Below are 21600 nucleotides of genomic sequence, written 5' to 3'. Positions count from 1 at the left end.
AGCTACCGTTCGTTTTACTGAATCGACATGGCTGACCAAGGAAGACAAGTTAAATTGTATCCGATTTACAAAACAAAAAGCTCAGGCAATGAATTCCCATTACATTGGTCTGAGCTCAGATCATAGAAGGGAATAGATGTGAAACGGGGGCGTGGCGCGTGTCTCCGCGATATGCCCAGAAACGAACATCGCCCGCGACGCCAGGTTAGTCGCGATTCAGTCGTACTGAGGAAATGTTCTCCGATATTGTTGGATAATGCGTCGTAACGTGCAATAACATAAGTGAAACGAAGAACTACAGGAACAATGAAGTCATTTACCACATGTAAGTATTGCAAATCCATTGGTATTTTGCTTATAAATAAAAAAAACTAAACATTTTTACGAACGAATTCAGTGCCGTGACATTTACTGCGATATCGAAATTAGTGGTGATAAAAATTCAAACACGTTGTACATTGACGATTTAGTTAGCAACCACTTTATGTCATGCGTAACTACTGCGCAATGTATTTTATTTCTTCCGATATCCACTGACGCGTGAAAATACACAGTACGGCCGCATGTGCCGGTCGTAACATAGTGCAGGGCTCGTGTTCTAATACGGTTTCCTATTATCGATAAATAGAAGTAAATTATTATTTTCTATTTTCTAATTTTGAATGAAAAAATCATGAGTTGCTTGCGATTTTTAAGTTTTTACAAAAACAATAACAATAGTAGAAGGGATTAGTAACTGTCAACTATGTAATTACTATAAGAGCTAGTTGAAAGCCTAATATAGGCATTATTTTTGATAAACATAGGCGGTACGAATTTCGCCATAATTAAAAAGTTAATGCGCGATAGTAGTTAATAATAATTACAGTGATCCTGTTAATATTATTAAAGTAAATAATAATATATTACCAATATTGTAAATACTGGTAAAAATCGCAAGTACCTACTTAACCCATGACTTTTCATACAAAATTTGTCAGTCTATAACTTCTATACTCCATCGATAACGACATTGAGCTTTGGTTGGGGTAAATTAATATAAGGTAACTTCATTTAGTCCCAATAATTGATTCTGAGTTTTTCGTCCATACAAAATGGAACTGACTCCTTTATGCAAAAATCGTTAAAGAACATAATAATAACGTATAATAATAAAAAGGTTTTCATACAAGCATTTTTTAAACCAATTTCGAGTCTTGCCCCCAGGATTTAAAGTATCGATATCTTATCGACTCCATTTTATCTTTCTTCTCTCTAATTGCTTTTTTCAAAGTGTGCGTCACGTCACGCGGCCATTGATTGGCCATAAGGCACGCCTTCTGGCCAATCACAGCACTTTTAAGCCGGTTGCACATGTTGTCGTAGACTCTCAGTCGCTTTGTTTTTACACAGTTGAATGTGTGTGTGGGAGCTGTGGTGGGGGAAATGTGGGGACACTGGTTCTCGTTGTAGTTACGCGCGACTTCATATCTATTCTCTTTCTATGATCTGAGGGTCTGAGTCACTGATAACAGAAAAAATAGCATTTAAGTTTCGGGAGACTTAAATAAATTGATCACATTTGTATGTGAGACAACAAAGGACGATGTGACCATACACGATTCTCTTTGTTTGGTCTTATCGTTTTTATTGATATAATTAACGGAGTTCCTTGAACTTTTTACTTTAATTTATAATGAAAAATTAATTATAAAAGCATTTGTGACATAATCAGTTTCAATTGGTTGTAATCTTGCCTTTTACGTTCGTCGATTAAGGTACAGTTACAAATGTAACACGAAAGTTAATAAAAAGCTTCTGCCACTAGCTTAATTCATGTATTTTGTCCTTCGAGATTGTTCTTCTACTTATTTCTATACAAAAATCATCAAAGTTGGATCATATTTCAGGCCTGAAAATGTAACATTCAGAACAAACAATTACATATACTTAAGTATTCTTATACTAGCTTTCCGCCAGCGGCTTCGCCCGCGTGGACTCCGAAAAACCCAAATATTTTACGGAACAATTTTTTTTTTCAAAATAAAATATAGCCTATGTTACTCGTGAGTAATGTAGCTTTCGAATGGTGAAAGAATTTTTAAAAACGGTCCAGTAGTTTTTGAGCCTATCCATTACAACCAAACAAACAAACAAAGTTTTCCTCTTTATAATATTAGTGTAGATTAGTTCGTGTTTAATATTGGTATACCTACATAGTTTTTTCATGAGCATTTTGGTCATAATAATCAAGGAATTAGTTGCTGCTAGGACTTAAGTTATTTTTATTGTTAATTCCCGTTTATGTGTTCGTACTACATAATACCAAGGTTTACCGAAAAGTACCGAAGTACTAGTACTTATTCTATAGTACTACTGACCTACATACTCACTATTGACCATTAAGTAGGTCAGAAAACCGATACAAACAAATGGTACCTGTCTTTTTCAAAGTCTTTCCCACGGCGTCTTAAATGTTTAAAGGCTACTTTAAATAGAACCGCGAAGTAACGCTTTGTGTTAATAAGTTTAAGCATAAGGGAGGTCAAATTAGGCTGGTGTTGTGTGTATTAATAGATACGACATGACGACTCTACTTGTCAAAATGTTTGCATAATAGCATGACGAAACTTTTAAGGAATGTTTAACGATATAAAATAGCTCGAGTATTTGTAAATAAACCATGAGGAACTCAACAAAAAATCTCATTAAATTAGAATAAACTATTTTAAATGTTTGCATTGTATAGTAGTATAGTAGGTATGATTAAGGAAATTCCTTTGAATATTATAACCGCAAACGGTCGACGTACTCGTGATAATTTCTTCCTGAAACAGTATCATTTCACGAATTTTGGTGAAACTTTACTGGTTGTTATAATAATACATAGGCTAACGAAGTCAGGCATCCGGCCATACCTGTATGCAATTAATAAATGCTCAACCATCCAAGAATAGACTTTGTTGTAGCATTACATTAACTAATTTAGGTATTGTCGTGTGAAAATTACATGAAAATATGAATGATTTGATTTTCGTGCGGCTGATTTTCTAATCCAAAAACTGTTTATAAACAACACAAGAAGTCAAGTACCTAGAGATCGTAGAAGGTTTTCGTGAAGCGACAGGTATTCGGTCTAATCCGTGAAGAATTTAGATTAAGCTCATTGTCAAACAGAATATTTTCTGATAATTTACCGGCAGCGGCGATGACGATTGTGGTGCGGCACTGACAAGATAATGACAGGCAGATGAACGGGTCACGAGGTTCGAGTTATGTAACCAGGGACCAAATGTCAGGCGTAGACCCTTCACCCAACCAGCCCAGCGCAGTGGGGTTATAGTTTGAGAGTGGTTGCATTAAGTGGTAATGACTCATCTTTATAAAATTATGATTTTAATAACTTGGACGGGGAAATTGACAGATAATGTTGTGAAAATCAGTCTTTTGTACATTCTTTGTGTTAGGAAATAAACTATGAAAAACGATATGCAACGTATTATACTCGTACGTATACATATACGTATGTTTATATCTTTATTATTGATGAATGATGGCGACTGGTTTCTTGATATCCTCTCTACTGGCAGATGTTCGTACGCGGATATCTGAAACAAACAAATGAAACAAATGAAGGCAAAACTATTATGTGTTATTTTATATTAATAATAAGTACCTACTCGTATTGAATGGCTTACCCTAGGTAATTGACAAGTCAGATACTATTTAATTTTTTATGCCACTAGTTAAAAAAACAATTCGATTATACTCGTACGACTGTGGTAAAATTGTGCACATTATAAAAACTCAAAGTAGGTACTTCTGTCCCTAAGTAAAACAAAACAGCTCACCGAGAACACGAATTACATAAGCATAATGGTTGTTCATTGAGGACCACACGCAAAACGCATCAGGTGGATGCATACAATAGAGTCGTGAGGCTGCACTCATACAACTGAGTGATTGGACAAAACCACAGAAGGATGTAGCGATTTATTACTGAGAACAAAACTAGTTCAACTGGTCCGGTACATATTTATAGGAGCCACATTATCGCTGTAAATTTTATTCATAATTGTCCCACTTTGCAATCAGTTACTGGATGCAAAAAAGATGACACCCACTCTGCATATCACTCGTTGTTATTGTGGTTTCATTGTTCGAGTTTAACGTGTCATTAGACTGTGAATAACTAATACTTACTGCAGCAATGTTTGGCACCGGTTACTGTACTTTTTCATTGTTAAACTTTTTGGAGTGAAATATATTTAGATATACATGTTACAAATGAGTATTGTTTGATTTATTTAAAGCGCCCGACGCCATTATGCTAATCTTTAACATTAGTTATCTAACTTTTTAGGGAAATTTACATCTTCATTAACAATGATTTAAATACAACAGCAAAATATGGACAAAATAAGAGCCTCATCAATCAACTTGACCCGCATATTTACGTTGACCATCTCTTTGGGCTCATTATCTAAATATTTGTCCAGGGGCCATGGTATTGTCCCGTCAAACAACAGGTTCTTTCTTGCCAATTAACATAGTTAAACCAACTAAATTTAGTCATGGAATCAGGTTTTTCGTGTTCCCCACTAGAGGGTTCTCTAATTTGGGCAGAGCGCCCAATGCGGCCCAATCCTGTATCTCGTTTCGATTTTTTTCTCATACCAGTGTCCATAAATATTGATTCCGCAAACCCTATTGTGCGATCGAATGCTCATGAATAATTTATCGATTGAGAATCTGATATCGACGAGTTTGGCGAGATTTCGAAAACTGATCGGGCACTTACGAATGTTGAGTCGGCATACGTAATTAGAGGTGTAGATGAATGCCGATTTATCTTTTAAGCGCCACAATTGCGCCACCAATATGCTTCAGGTCGGTCAAAGCCCAATATTGCATATTTATTATGATCATTTCGATATCTATTCAGCTTCAATTGGATATAAATCGATCAGTCATCTTAAGATATCAATTTGTCTATATGATTATTATTTTAGCGTGATTGATTCAAGAGTTCAAACCACTGCGCAATACATGAAAGGTGTTGTAAAGTTGTATACCAAACCAACTGACCAATGTACTTACCATATGGAAAGTGTTATGAAGCAGTCATCAATGAATCTAACGATTGCATCGACGACCTTTGAACTGCGTAGGTAAATGAAGTTCTCAATTGGAATCAACAATCTCTTTAACATATCAACTCCCGACCATCAATTTGCATTCGGATAAACTCGTAATAACATAATTCGTTTAAGCTGTTTAAAATCGGTACAAAATTAAACAGAACGTTCAGCCTTCACGGTTAATTAGTCGAATCGTGCAATTAACGTTGCGTTTACGGGAGGATACCATTCGGTTTGCGCAAACGCACGTTCGGTAGTCACTCCTACGCACGGTGGGAAGTGAGAACCAGCAGGGGCTACTCTGAAATGCTGTTTACATGGTTTCAGATCTATCTGTCATTTTCGATCGTGCTGGCATCTCGCTGTGCGTGAGAGAGATATAAGAATTTGAAACTTTGGATAACGTTTTTCGGAGTATCCCGCCAGTCGTGGGACAGTCTGGTCCATAATTGATGCAACACCTGAACACTCATTGTGAAATCCGATGTTCATACTCGTAAACTTGTGAAGTGAGTGCAATCACTTGGAAATTGTAAAGTTGAAGAATTTATAGGTTATCCTTCGGAGTTATGAGTACTTATTTTTAAGGTTTCTTCATAACAGATGCAAATTGTTGAGTTACTGGAAACTTGTTTGTTAATTCTAGGTTACATAAATTGTAGTCATATTTATTATGAGGCAGGTAAACAACTTAGCGGAAAGCCGGCAATCCTCATTTCGAAATTACTTTTAGGGTATGCGCGTAAGAAGTTGTTACAATTAATAAAACCACATCATATGTAATATTCGCGTTTAAAATTACCAATAAAATACCAGTCTCAGGTTAAGATAGCGATGGAGTTATATTATAATCATGAAATTAATAAAAAGTAGGTAATTACCTAAACAAATTGGTTTTCCAGTTTCCAAACTCTCCTATAAGCTGTAATTATCTGCTTGAGTTGGTTTTTGTCTCTGGCATAGTCTAAGCATTTGGTAGAGTCGACTTTATAGCTCTAAACATGGTAGCTGTAGGTATATCAGATTGTTAATTCTAAATTGCACCTAAATGATTACCTTAATTAGGTACAATGATTTTGAAACATCCACAAACAGTCTTGTAAATCAATAAGCATATGCAGTACCGACACTATTTAAAAGTAAATGTAATTGGTACAGTTGGTCCCGGTCGGTAATGGGGTCACGTGCTTCCGTCTGTTGACAAGCATTAAGTTACCATAACTTCATATGAACAGGTAACGGCACGTTAAGCTAGACACCATGTCTGTAGTGGTAATAAGAGCGACATTGCAGAAACAATCTAAAGTCTGACTTTGGTTAACTGTACATGCATTGGCACATTTCCAAAGGATCTATGAGTATTAGGTTGTAATATCGCGTGGAGTCTACAAATTTAGTTCAGTAGATAATATTGTTAAACCTTATACTCGTATTATGCTACATACGAGATTTGCAGATTGTTTTGTTTAAACTATGTACTTAACAATTCGTAAATAATAATGCAATCAAGATGATGAAAAGATCTACACAATGATTAAGCACAGCTTTCGAAATAATGAAATAGCAATTACATGCATGTTTGATTTTAATTATTGTTCAGTAATCAGCACTTTATTAATCTTACATCTATGTCAGAAAAGGACAGGTTAATAAAGATTTATTAATTGATTATAAGACAATCGAAGCCACTCTTCCAAATTGATGCCGCCAGAAATACCTGTGTCCATGTATGTCAAACATATCGCAATCCACAAAGAAAGCTTTCAAGTTTCCTTAGATGCGCACGCGTCGCTTGGTGACTCAGACTCGCGCACTCTTGGCCAAGTCGTGTATGGAGGACAGCGCCCATTCTGGATATAATTTCGATGTTAATGTAAAACAAATATGCTTTTTGGCTGACTTTAATGATGTCGTATCGTATCGTATCGATTCGTACCAATAATAATCATGTCAGATTATGGACATCATCATCATCATCATCACACAGTCATCATAGTCAGTAGTTTTATGTTGGTCAAACGCTGGTTTTGGGGCTAATGGGAAATATTTGAATTTGGCGTATTTTTACTATACACAGGAGAAAGACACACGCTACGTACCTACTACCTACATAAAATGTCTCTAAAACTGTTAGTCCTTACAAAAATGTAATTAATAAGCTACACTTTTCACGCTATTATATTAATCATAAACATTACAACCAAGGACTAGAATATAATCACGTCTCATTTTCATGTAGAATTGATAACCCAACCCACGCTTGTATATTGCATACGTCCTTATAAGGTGTTAAATAATGCCTCAAACTCCGGAAGCTACGTCGATATAACTCAAAGATGCACGTGATTGCAGCCTGTTTATGGTTATATTTAGTTAATTAGATATTCCAAGGGATTATAGTAAGTCTGCGCGTGAGTGTAATGCAAGTAGGAAATTATACGTCAAGGAATGTCTATTGCAAACGTGCCTAGCAGAGCAGGAGCTATTCTGAAACTCTGCTTACTTAGTTTTCGGTGTATCTGTCACTGTCGCTCATGCTGGAATCTCGCTTTCCGTGAGATTAATGGCAACATTCGAACTTCACATTACGTTTTTGGGAGTAACCCTAGAGTTCCTTGCTTATTGTCGAAAGCTTCTTTAAAGTCGTAGCACGCGAGAATATGTTTATTTTAGTACTGTACAATGAGCAACAGAAATAGATTTCAACCTTATTGGCTTTGATAATAATGGTTTTAAAATAACATAGCTAAATTAATGTTCATTCACAATTTTGTTAGGTGTAATAGTTACTCGGAGTCTTGTTTGTATCAGAACCTTAATAGGAGCTAGCGTTGCAAAAACGGCATTTTGTGTAATTACGTTACCTTGAGCTTTATAATCGTATTTATCTAGTAAATAATTCCAGATTATAGTATTATATATACCTTTACGTAATAACTAAGTAGAAATAAACATTTACTTATAAAAATATGTGCATAAAAGTTAAGTTATCACTAATATCTAAGTTACTAATTCATTTGTGGTTTTACGAAAGTTTTTGTCATTTTATTTACCACACAAACGTATCTACGGTTTAAAATTGTACATGTTTTAAATACATACTACTCCGTTTAGGTGTTAAAGGGTTTTCAATACGACTTTTATGTTAAATTAACTACTTTTCAGGAGCTTTAAACTCAGGTTTTGAGAAATCTATAAACCAAGTCCCTTTTCCCTGATAAGAGTTCACATCTAAGTCTTCCAACGTTCTACAAAAGTTAAAAATCACGTTATATTTGTACACCAAACGTACCGTTTGTGACCTTCAGGTCAGTGTCCAGTTTGTGATAATAGATTTTCGAATTCCGTGTATATGTAAATTGAACAAGACATATGAATGCTAAAATTGGGCACGACGTGTTACTTCCTAAACCTGTGATGCACAAATTAAATGAATTGCTTCGTAAAAACGACACCAATTAAATTTTTGGTTGGATTGGACACGTAGGAATATTATGAGCTTTTTGTGTAGAGCTTTTTTTATTAATTGTTATAGCAGTAAATTGATTTTAATTGTCGAAGTATGCACAATGCACAATTGCACATACATTTTCAATTATTTGAAAATTGTCCGGATATACATATTTAGTATTCGATGCGTAGGAATCGTTCCATGCATTAAGTTCCTACAAAATTTTAATTTATTTAAAAACAATATTTTTTGCATTTGTTTATTAAAGTTGATTTCCCTAAATAGGTTACTACGATTTAAACAACACATCTTGTGAAACCAATGCCATTTAAGTGACGATATTATCTACATATGTATATGATACTAGCTGACCCGGCGAACTTCGTACCGCCTTAGCGTAGAGATTTTCTTTATATTTTTTTCCGTAAAAACCTTGTACAGAGTATTAGAAAACTACAAAAAAAAAATCAGCCAAATCGGTCAAGCCGTTTTCATGCTATGTCGTGACAACGGAAAACGGGTTTCATTTTTATATATATAGAAGATAGATAGAAGATATGGCATTGGATTTCCTAAAGCGACCAGCTGACAGTCTCGTAGTAAGATTGTCGTGTTATTTTATTGTTCTTCGTTATTTGTGTGGAGTGTACTTAAATGGACTCGAGAATAACAGCGCACGGTGTCAACCCAGGTTAGGGGGCGTCCATAAATTACGTGAGACAATTTTGGCCATTTTTCGACCCCCCCGCCCCCCTTGGTGAGATTTGGTGAGATTTTGCCTGACCCCCTCCCCCACCCCCCTAATCTCACGTGATATTTAAGTTATTTTGCAATGTCTATGCTTCGAGTAGGTATATTAGATTTATATGAAAAAATCAGTAACCCAGTGTCGTGCCACGCGCAGTGCAGGGTTCCGTAGCTTCCCGTCGTTTAGTACTTAAGACAAGCAATTGCTTCAACCTAGGACCAGTTTTTTGATTCATAGTTAAAATAAATAATTGTTAAATTTTGCTTCTAATGGTTAAATATTAATAAAATGTAAACTAATAGTTAAAAAATGTACTAAAAGTCAAGTTAAACATTGTTAAAAAAACATTTTTTTCTGTTATTTAACCACTTGTCATTTGACATCTGTCAAATTTGACTATTGGTTACTTTAACTACGAATACATAATATTTTCATACTTATGTAATGTCATTTTTTAGGGTTCCGTAGTCCTGACAAGGAACCCTTATAGTTTCGATATGTCTGTCTGTCTGTCCGAGGGTTTTGCTTGGAAACTATTGGCACTGGGGAGCTGTAATTTTGTGAAGGTATGTATATTAATCACGCCGACAAAACGGTAAAATAAAATTTCTAGGGTAGAATTTTTTCAAGGAAAACTATAACGGTTAAGATAGATTACTTAGTTTAAGAGTAATAGTCATTTGACTCATGTATTATACAATTTCTTAACCGGTAAAAATTCCTTACAAGAAAATATGAAAAGTGACTTTAGATGAAGAAGTAATTGCTTGCTTCTGAAATATATTGTGGTAACGACAGACAACTACGGAACCCTACACTGCGCGTGGGACGACACGCACTTGGCCAATTTATTATGCAATAGCGATGCTGATGAAGTTTTTTTTTAATTTCGAATTTTCTTAATTTCGACATTTATTCTGCATCTTTAGTGTTCACAAATGCAGATGGAGGCATTTTTAGTTTAATTTGATTAGACGGTTTGGAATAAATTGTCATTATCATCATAAAAAAATCATTTTTTTTTTACTTCAATAACCCAGTTTTCTGGCAATTTTACTCTATTCCTTGCGGGAAAAATTACGTGATATTTTCCGAGACCCCCCCTCTCCCCTACGTGAGATTTAGTGAGATTTTCGTTGACCCCCTCCCCCCCCTAAAAGCCTCACGTAATTTATGGACGCCCCCTTAGTCACGGTACCGTCCAGTATGGTAATGTTTGAACAACCGACACATAGACGCCACGCTTGCCAAGGTCGCCGTACTATGTCGTGCTAAGTGCCAACACGCCAATGTTTGGCCAACTTATAGACAAAGATGAAGATTATGATTGAGATTGCCCACAATAATACTGGGTTGCACTATCTTACTTTAACTTTAACAAACGTAACGTCAAGTCTATCAAACCATATACAAAAGCCAGCGGTTATATCTAGTTTAAAGTTAAAGTTAGGTGGTGCAACTTTGCCTTAGTAATTAAAGAAAATTACTGTCATAACAATTGTAAAATATGTATGAAAAACACGCAAAATACTTTTACTAACCCAGATCATAGAACATAGAACAACTTGAAAAATATGTTTTTTTATAAAAAAACCGGCCAAGTGCGAGTCGGACTCGCGCACCGAGGGTTCCGTACAAACCTGCAAGGTTTACAAAGTTCGTTCATTACGACAATCGAGTCATAACTATGGTATTTTTATTGCAAAATGAAATTCATAACATTACAATGGGGAAAGATGGAGGAGCATAAATTTAAGACAAAGATCTCTTTATCGTTTAAGTAATCCTTTATTTTATATTAACACATATCATTTATCTATAATATAACTGAAACACTTATACTAGCCTTGCAGCAGACTTGCGAAAGTTCTTTTATTAAAGTTATTTATTTACTAAGTTTTTTAGTCACTATTTAGAAATCTGGTTCAAGGTTTGGTTTGGTTTGGTTTTCACGGGTTAAAGGCAATTAGATCTAAGTATTTGATATGAATTTCAACTTGATAGCTCTACGCGTTCATGAGGAAAAAGTAATAAGTTTATATTTATTAAAAAATATATATTTTGTAATGTAACTAAAAATTTAAGGTTTTCGGAATTTTTCCTTTATGTGTGCTATAAAACGTTGCTTCATGCCAAATTTCAAGATTCTAGGTCGACTGGAAGTACCCTTTAGGTTTTGATTCCCTTGCGAGTACTTGCGAGTTTCAAAATATGCAGCTTAAATTGCTGTTTCTTTTGATTGCGTTGACATAGAAGTTTGATTTTGTTACAGCTTAAAGGTATTATAGACCTGAGTATTTGGTATGAATTTCAATTTAATACCTCTACGCGTTTATGAGGAAATGGGTAGTAAGTTTAAAATTATTAAAAAAAAATATATTATGTGATGTAACTAAAAATTTATGGTTTTCGTAATTTTTCCTTTATCTATGCTATAAGACGTTGCTTCGTACCAAATTTCAAGATTCTGAGTTCACGGGAAGCACCCTGTAGGTTTTGATTCCCTTGCAAGTGTCGAAAATTTGCGGCATAAACGGCTGTATCTTTTGATTGCGTTGGCTTAGAAGTTTGATTTTTTCACAGCTTCAAGGGACAGTAGACCTGAGTAATTGATATAAATTTCAGCTTCATACCTCCACGCGTTCCTGAGAAAAAGGGTCTTGACAGACGGGCGGACAGACGGACAACAAAGTGATCCTATAAGGGTTCCGTTTTTTCCTTTTGAGGTACGGAACCCTAAAAACAAAATTTGTGGGACGTTTCGCACGTTCATGCGAAGGAAAATCGTGCGAAACTACTACTAACCCTGTCTATGTGGGATTATGTTGATTTAAAGAAACAAAATAATACATTCTTTACACATATTTGTCTGCCAAACTACTGTGCAGTATTTCATCTAAAGTAACTAAGTTGTTATTGTTTTTATAAAAATAATTTAAATTACAAATGATAGTACCTATAGAGGTAGGTGGGCCTTTATCGATTATATTCTCGATCATAGATCCTTTTCTGTCTCATAAAACTGTACGGGCCTCATAATGCCACAGTAATACCACGTTATTACGTAATAACTGCTACTGATTATTGTAAACATGGTCGCTACAACTTCAAGCTGTCTAATCGTCACTGTATGGCGTTAAACTATCGATAAACGTTGGTATCGATAAAATAAATGTAATTGGCAAGTAAAATTGAGTGGGAATGCTCGGGTAATCCAGATCTAAATATTTTTTCTGTTTATTTATTGGTTTGTAAACTGGGATAGAATGATGGAAATCTTCTAAATATGGGTAAGTTCGAACCGTCTCTTATTGAGACGTTCAAACTCTACTATAATACTCTCATTAATCTTAATAACGTAAAGGACAATGTTCGTTCTCCATACATTGTTCGCCGTTAGATCAACAGTGCCGAAAAAATACTTTCTAGGTTCTAAATGACACAAATCTTTATGTAAGAACAATTATTCCTGGCGGACCAATTCTATAAACTTATTAATAGCAATATTGTTATCATAACCTCTTACTTACTAGTATTGTATTATATTATTTTATGCACATCGATTTGGGAGATGTTCTGTATTGTAGTTGTCGCAGCCAAATTGTATTATAATATTGGACGGGTTTTGGAAATAGCTCGGCGTTCCACTTTTATGATTTACTTACTTACATTTTGCACGTAAATAAATAACATGAATCCTATGTTTACTTTCCACTCTTGACATTTAACACGTGACTTACCAAACTAACTATCTCCATGGTTACCGTCTTAGTCTATGCATGACTAGGGATTGAACAACTTTTAATTGAATATTATTAATAATTCTCGATTATTATTATCGATTGAAAAATATTCGGAATTTGAATCGAAAGATATATTCAATTTTATCAATATCAAAATATTCAATTTTAATAATAAAATAAATATTATTTACTACTACCTATGAAATGTTCTGAAAATTGCCTGAAGCGCTCCCCCAATCCTGGGTTTTCCCTTTCCAAGCTGAGAGGACATCATTTTGGTTCTATCGATACATTATAAAGGTACTTAATATTTGAAATGTATTACCAATTATTGTTATAAGCATTTTGAGCGAATAAAACTTTCAATTCTATTAGAACTTTAGACATTTCTCTCACTTTAAGCGGCATTGGATTTTTCATCGGATTTTGAAACTGTTACAGATATATTAAAGATGATCCCATATTGTTGTCATTGTCTACAGGGTGGAAACGATAAGTGATCTCACTCGATTATTTCTAAACTATACAAGATATCCAAAAACTGCTTACTGATCCTAAAAGTGCTTCATGAGCTCTATCCAACGGTACCAATAATAGGTTACATAATCAATTGGATCTATCTGAAAATTCAATGTTTCCAGCCTTCATACATTTAGTAAAACCTCATAATATTAAAAACTATACAAGATATCCAAAAACTGGTAACTGATCCTGAAAGTGCTTCACGTGCTCTATCCAATGGTACCAATAATAAGTTATAAAATAAACTGGATCTATTCGAAAATCAATGTTTTCAGCTTCCATACATTTAATACTGCCACAATCATAGCACTCATGTCTTGTTAATATTATAGCAAGTAAAGCCTAAAACCAATGTTTTCCGTGAATAATTTTAAATGAGAATGCAATTCACGAATTAATTTTAAGTGTTTATTATTTAAAATAAAAAAAATAACACTTCCAATATTGTGTGGCTGCCATAGTGGCATACATTTAGTATGGAGGCTGAAAACATTGAATTTTCGGATAGATCCAGTTAATTCTGTAACCTATTACTGATATCGTTTGAAAGAGCTCGTAAAGCACTTTCAGAATCAGTAATCAGTTTTTCGATATCTTGTATAGTTTAGAAATAATCGAGTGAGATCACTTAACGTTTCCACCCTGTATATCAGTGTTATGATCACAATTCTTTTTATTTTATTCATGACCTTCGACCAGTTGGACACATTAGATAGCTTCTTGTAGTATCGTGCAATATATTTTTAACTTTTAATTAAAATCTAGTTATACTGTAGCAATTTGGACGATTTATTTTATTTACAAGATCGGTATCTTATTGTCTATGATGACCGCAGTCAACATCACTATTACATGGATTCCTAACAATGAAGTACGGCATTGCCTTGTGCCGATTTTACATAGATTTTATCGACACAAATTATGGAACTTCATAGGATATGGAGCAGGCCACGCCCTAAAATGTCCGGATGTCGTCATAGTATTATGGAATACATATAAAAGACTTTTATTATTTCATTTTCTAATCCTCAAGTGTCCGTTACAATCTAATTAATATTTAAGTATTCAAAAAGTAAGAGATTAATTTTGATACTTTACTGCTGTGCCCAGGAATCTAAGGCGGTTTCTGACAATGTCCTTTACTTATTAGATAACAACTCAAACTCGGGAGATTTTCGCCTCTGCTTTTGTTATCAGTGTTACGTAGTAACGTATAATCTATCGATATTATTTCGATACTTGTTCATTGAGCGTCTCTACACAGTGGGTGGCCCACATTCCGAATGGGATTACCTGCTTATTCGACATAAATTACGAATAATAGCGCTCGTCATTATTCTATCATTTAACTATGGCGGCTTAGCTTTAAAAATAACCATAGACATTTATTTCTTATTTCAGTCGATCCTTTTAAGAGTTAGAATACTAAAAATAATTATACGAGTCTTTAACATTAACGGTGGGTTATATTTCGATGTTTTTATTAAAAAGAAACGTTTCTTTACTATCATCATAAAATCTGTGCTGCACGGTTACGCTTACGATCACATTATAACTCATAAAATATACCACACACGTGAAAAACATACCTGAATGTCGTTAGATTAACTACTGTTAGTAAGTAGGACGTGTCGATAAAATTGTTTTTATTGCTGGATGACGCGATGTAGCGTAGTGCGGGCCGCTGGACCGTAGTGTCATCTATGAAAAATATAAATAGAAAATGCATATTTTTATCATGCACAGGAAAATGCATATTTTCTGCTATCTTACTCTATTCTAACCACTGAATAGATTCGTCTTCTCTCAATCAAAAAATGACTTGGCATTCCAACATTTTCATAAAGCAACTCACGCCATTTTACCACGGCACGGTAAAACGTGAAACTGTCTGAATTTGCTGGGTTCGTAAAGTAACATAATATCGTTCGTATCACTTCATTCATGCCAAGAGATAATTTTTCCTTGTCTTCTTGTTTGGTTTATCAATTACGTAGGTATAGTTCTCTTTGAAAATGATGATAGTCTAATTAAAATAATATTGCGACTTAATAATATTTTTTGATTGTTTTGGCCTAAATTGCTATTAATAGTATGATAATGTCATTCCTATGTACCTTTCAAGTGCCTTACAGGTACAGTCAATTATTGTTTGGTTAGAGCTCTATTAAGTGTTGCTCAGAACCAACAGTCCAAATATTATGATAATTAGAGTACCAACCTTCGTGGCTTTTCACACCTTACCTTTCTCTAAGCTGCGAACTTTCTACAAGACAATCGGATGTTTGCACTTGTAGGCAATCTCTCACATATCACATCTAAATCTTTATGACACACCTGTCCTTCTTCCGAAATGAATTCAGATTTCTATGACGAGAACAACTTATAAGTGAAGGGACTGGCTTGAAACAGGTTTCGTATTAAACATATTAATCCGATGATTGAAATTATGAAATATTAATGTGTTGATAGGGCTTAGATCAGTTTGAATTGCTTGTAGTTTAACAGAGAAAGAATAAATAAGACGCAGAAAAATCAAAGACGACGTTACTTTCTCGTAAACAATCTTTGAAGGTGTTAATATATTTGAAGTCTCAGTGAGATTTAGGTAAGGGTTTGACCTGAAAGATCTAGGTTTTTCCCCAATGCTTACAAACTTTCATCAATTTTTTTCAATTTATGAGAGTAACTACCTAGTGATAAAGTCAAAAGCCCTTGTTAAAGATATTTTGTTAGGTGTTCATTAAGCCATGAGGCCATGAGCCATGTTAGACATTTAAAGCTGCATAAAATAACTATTCAGATTCATTCTCCTCTCTTCGGTTTTAGTTACAGATCTCAGTAGTAACCAGTATGATTTTGTATGTAAATATTAATTTTCTTTTATTTATTTACAGTGTCGTGTAGTGATGTGTTGACATGCCGGCAGCCGCTCTATCCCGCGAGACGCCCCCCGCGTCGCCCCCGCTTCAGCCCGCTACATACCAAGAAGCACTTGCTTCTGTAAGTACCTATTTGATTTATCTGTACACAGTTTGAGTCTTAATCTTTGACAAAATTGTAGAGGTGTGGTATGCTTATAAAAGTGGAAAAATGTCTAATGAGATAATATCATCGCTACCACAGATCGCTACAATCGTTTAAGTAGTATAAAAAAATTCAATGTAAGTACTAAGACAAAATAATTGCTCAAATTCCGTGAAGTTATTCAAACAAAATTAAAGTGCATTTTCCGTTATTTTGCAATTATTTGGCTTGAATTCTTTATGGTTAGTTAATTTAAACACTATTTTGTTCAATGCATGTTTCAACAGTTGATTTCAACACGATCGGGCGTGAAATATTCATGTTTCAGTTATATGAAGAAACAACAATGCGTGAAAACGTTTCTAATTTCAAAACGGTTAGTTTAGGCGCATCTCTAACGATCAACATCGATTTGTTATGCTAATTCATTATCGCCTTGACACGGGATTTGCGCGTACGTTGCCGAAACTATTCGTACCTTCAGCACAGCATCACGCAGACTCGCCGCTGCTATTGCCCCACTGCGTGAATGGAAAATGGCCATAATAAGCCAAATGGACGTATAGTACAATCCACCTGCATACAATAGCTTGGTAGTGTAACGCGATTCCCAGCATCCGACGGACCGGCCTTCTAGCGAATGCATTTGATACGATATTCGTATAAAAAAAGCAATTTAAAAAGTGAACAAATCCGACGCAGTACACGTTTTGTGTAAATGACAAAAGTGTGAAATTTTGTGTTTGTTTCGAGTGATTACACATTCGTGATACAGTGATAAAAATTGTTTTGTTAATTTTTACAGTGTCTTCTGCAGATAAAATAAAATAAACGAAACGAAAACGATTTTCGAAACCGATTTATACGTGATTTTTAAGAATAGTAGAAAAACGGTAAATCATTATCTAGTAAAACGGTTCTCTTTGTGTGAAGACCTTGATTATATTATTGAGAACGATCTAATTAAAGTCGATTGAATATCCGATGTTTCAGTTTCTCACGATAGGTGAATCAGAGTGGTTAGAAACGTAGGGAAACTCAAAAACAAGCAACAAAACTTAACTGGTGAAACAAAACTGAACTAAGTGCTACCATTACGTTTGACCTGTCATTAACTCAAAAGTACTAAAGACTTTAAAACCCATTTAAAAACTAATTGTCTCTACATTACAATTAACATTTTGGATTGGCTCTATTCAAATCCACTAGGAATAGACAATACTTACCAAATGTAATTTTCTTGTGAAAACAGAATATCTGAACGTAATGTGAAAGGAAAGCGAATAAGTAATATAAAACACGTAATAAAATTCTGAATTCCCTGCAGATCCGAAGTGTCATGGTGTCATTATTGTGCATGTTCTATGTTTTTCCATTGAATTTTCTCATTAACAGTGCCTTGGTTTTTGTACACACATAGTAATTGTCGTCGGATCGTTACGTAACGTTCACTGTTCGGTACAACGACGATTTAAGAATAGCCGGTTCACCTTGCGTCGTGGGAGCGTTATGTGAATTCCGAACTACCGCATTTCTACGCTGCGGCCGTCCTTTATGGTAAAGGGCTTAGAAATCTCACTAGGAGACTTCTGGTGAGTTTATACCGTCTATATTTTCTTCAAAATCTCTATTCTTCCTGTGGATGGCGTAAAAATGATTATGCGAACAGGAAACAATCAGGCTTTCCTAGCCCGTTTGTCCAAACGTGGGGACATCCTTCATTTAAACCTGAAAGGGTTTCCCTCTTGAAGTCAAGGCTAAAATGAAGTGATGATTATGATTATGAATGTTATTATGAACTAGACGTTCAAACATGAATTTGTGATTTTTCCTGGTATAGCAGTTTCTTCTATTCCAAAAGGAATAAACTGCTTCAGATTATAGAGTCGGGAGATATTTAGATTATGTAGATATAAATTGATTTCAAAATTCTTCACCAAAAGGGACAGGGCTCAAATGGTAGTAAGCCGTAATAATGAGGAAAGTCATAATACCTATAAAAGCTGCTGGCAAAGGGCTCCTAGTAACACGTGGCTGAACCGATCAGCGAAAGCTTGGATTCGGATTGAGATAGATCCGAGTAGCACTCTTGTTGTCCCTTGGAATATAGAGCAATGGATAACGACATCTCGTCGCTATCGTTAAATTAAGATTTACTTTACGAGCTACTCCGCGACATTCTGTTATTACAAGTTTCACTCTATCTTTAAAAATATTTACCTTTACACGAACAAAATTATCGATATGTTTATTTATAATTCTGGCTACTTAAAATTTTAAATTGGTCTCGACATAATTGCTTTTCATTAAATCTTGTTGGTTTTTGTCTCGAGTTTTTGTGTCTGTTTTCAATCGATATTCGATATCTTCGAAGTTGGTGGCATTTTTATTGAGACAGATGTCATATCTCCGTCAAAGTGGTCATTCCCCTTCGCGGCGGTTTTACAAACGTATTTGTAAAAATATTTTAAGATTCATGAAAGGACTTCATTTGGTGTGTTGCGCAGATCAAATCAAAGCGATTGAGATGATTTTAAATATTCTGTTTCTATTTGCGTATTTTGAAGGTCAATCAGTTTTGAGTATTCTTTCAAGAAGAGCCTATAAGCCTCAATCATTTTGGCACTTCGGAATCTGTTTGTTTAGTTGCCAGTACATCAGGCTAAAAAATTACCTATTCCAACAACATAGAATGCTACAGTTATGATGATATCTTAGATTGATATGGCGACGTCTCTACATTTACGAGTGAACAACGAAATCAAGATTCTTATATCATCAAGTTCGCTAACTACTAGACTAGTTATTTATCTTTTATTTTTAACAGAACCCAAGAATCTTAATAATGATTTACCTATTTTAATTTTTCGTCTATCATTATACACCCTGTATGTTTGGGGCCTTGTAAGTGGGATCGCCTTGCCTGACTCACCGGCCGTGTCACCCGACCCGACTGGACGCGGTCGCTCAGCAACTGTAGATATGTTACCAAGTTACCATACTATGACTTCAATTTAATAACAGCATTCAGTACGTGTAACGATGTTGATTGACTGCGTAGGTCATTGTAGAACTTTTGAATAGGAACCTATGATTATACAGGATGTCCCAAAAATGATTAAATAGTGTCAAGCCGTAGCATCACTAGGGCTTCCCGAATCACCCCCATGTTTCGAGTTATGATTGTTTTAAATTTGTATGCTTAGGAACTTTTTTGGTCACCGTATAAGTAGTCATATTTTGGAGATCTAAACAAAATTATTCTGAAAACATTATTAACTGATATTATTTTATTTATTTATTCAAAAAGCCAAATGTTTACAAGTCCGTTATTCACAGTTTTTCATAATTAACAAACAATAAGCGCTGTCAAATTAGTGTCTTTTTCATACAAAATGGACAGGATCATATCGACTCCACCAGGAAATGTTGAAACAAAAAAAGGAGGTGGGCAAACGTAACCATTGCACGCATACGCATACGTTACGTGAATCAAACAAAGCATGCTTGATCGGACACGTATCGGGTCTATTTATAATATGAGCACAATAACACATTATAAAGCATTGTTGCCGTTGCGGGCTGGACGCCATGCGTTTGCGCACGATCCTTGCCAGCTTGATAACGCTGAAAAGGGAAGGTCGTTTTATTGTGTCCAATACGGCTTGGCAGATCTTAATGTACCTACTCGTAATTGAGTTTTCGTATAATAAGATGGACAATGATTCATACTTGAGGACTTTAAGTTAATATACAAGCCCACGAGTGCTGTACATAACCGCTTCCAAATTGTATAAGACTATGTACCCGGTCTGCTCTACTTATTTTTATACATTGCTTGATAAGTTATTGGTAATAATGATGCAAGAGTTTACACTGTTTTTAAATTGGCCAGAACATTAGTCATAGTTCAGCTTTTTAAAATTAATGCTAATGAATTTTTCCAACATTTCAATCTCACTTAATTAATCAGAATTGGTCCAAACAAGATTTTATTTAGTTTGATAAACAACTAACCTACATTTTTAGTAATCATCACTTACTAATGCGGAGCAAACTAGTTAGTTTTGAAATTAATAGCAGATACGTATTTACCTACTTATTTATCGCAAATAAATCAGTAATGTGTAATTGATTAACTGCATGTTACATTGTATTATCGATTCATCATCTTAATTCGTAATCATCAACTATAATTTGGTTTCATCCAGTACCATCTTTAATTTCGGCGTAAAAACCAGTGATGTATTCATATAACGCCCGTATTCACAAACGATGCTTGCCTAGGTGAAGCGGCAAATCAAACGCACAGCGTTGGATAGAGCTCTGTGATTGATTCCTGTGTCACCCTGTGCATCCACGTGCACTGTGAGACCTCATAGTAATGTTAGTGAATACGGGCGTAAGATGCTACAGTGTAGGGGTATGCTGTCCTATCGTCTGTACATAAACAACTATAAGTGTGTAGCTTGTACTGCCAGGGTCTTAGCAAGTGGACACGACACGACTCGGCCCATCGTGGTAAACACCGGCGACCTTGCCCGGGTCAAACGGTCGGTCACCGCTCCACATAGCACCACTTTCTTTACGAGTCGAGTCGGACTCAAGTCCGACGACTATCCTTTCCACTGTTTATTAGGTTTATTTTTCTTTATGATCATTCATACCTGTATGATCATTGTAATATTTGAACCGATTCCTGGAGATTGATCAATTATTTCGATTGTCTTTCAGAGAATGCATTGTTTTTTTTTGTATTTTTTTAACTAATGATTTTCCTTGTGAGTAGGTAAATGATATTTATGAGTTCCAAAGTCATTAACTCTGAATGATTTACGGCAAATCTATTAATCTATTAATGATTTCTACAAGTCTAGTGAATAGCTAAAATGAAATCATGCTTCGTTCCTCGCTAAAGTATTTACGCGGTTTTTATGTAATCAATCAAATTATGTAATATTCGCTAATAACAGTAATTTTTATTTCTTT

General features: G+C 34.9%; 1 protein-coding gene across 2 annotated transcripts in view; it reads left to right on the top strand.

The window, feature by feature from the left end:
* LOC135075097 (serine/arginine repetitive matrix protein 1) overlaps positions 1-21600 on the top strand; it is a 131027-nt gene that overhangs the window by 7093 nt on the left and 102334 nt on the right. Inside the window, exon 2 of one of the 2 annotated variants that reach the window (XM_063969436.1) lies at positions 16482-16587. In XM_063969436.1, coding sequence (XP_063825506.1) covers positions 16504-16587 — 84 coding nt within the window. In that variant the 5' untranslated portion in view covers positions 16482-16503. Of the gene's footprint in view, positions 1-16481; positions 16588-17216; positions 17339-21600 lie in introns of those variants that run through there. The other variant, XM_063969435.1, reaches the window with a different exon arrangement.

Source organism: Ostrinia nubilalis, chromosome 10 (assembly GCF_963855985.1).
Source record: "Ostrinia nubilalis chromosome 10, ilOstNubi1.1, whole genome shotgun sequence".
NCBI classification, from domain to species: domain Eukaryota; kingdom Metazoa; phylum Arthropoda; class Insecta; order Lepidoptera; family Crambidae; genus Ostrinia; species Ostrinia nubilalis.
Note: the sequence above shows the minus strand (reverse complement) of the source record. Positions and strands in the feature narration are given on the sequence as shown.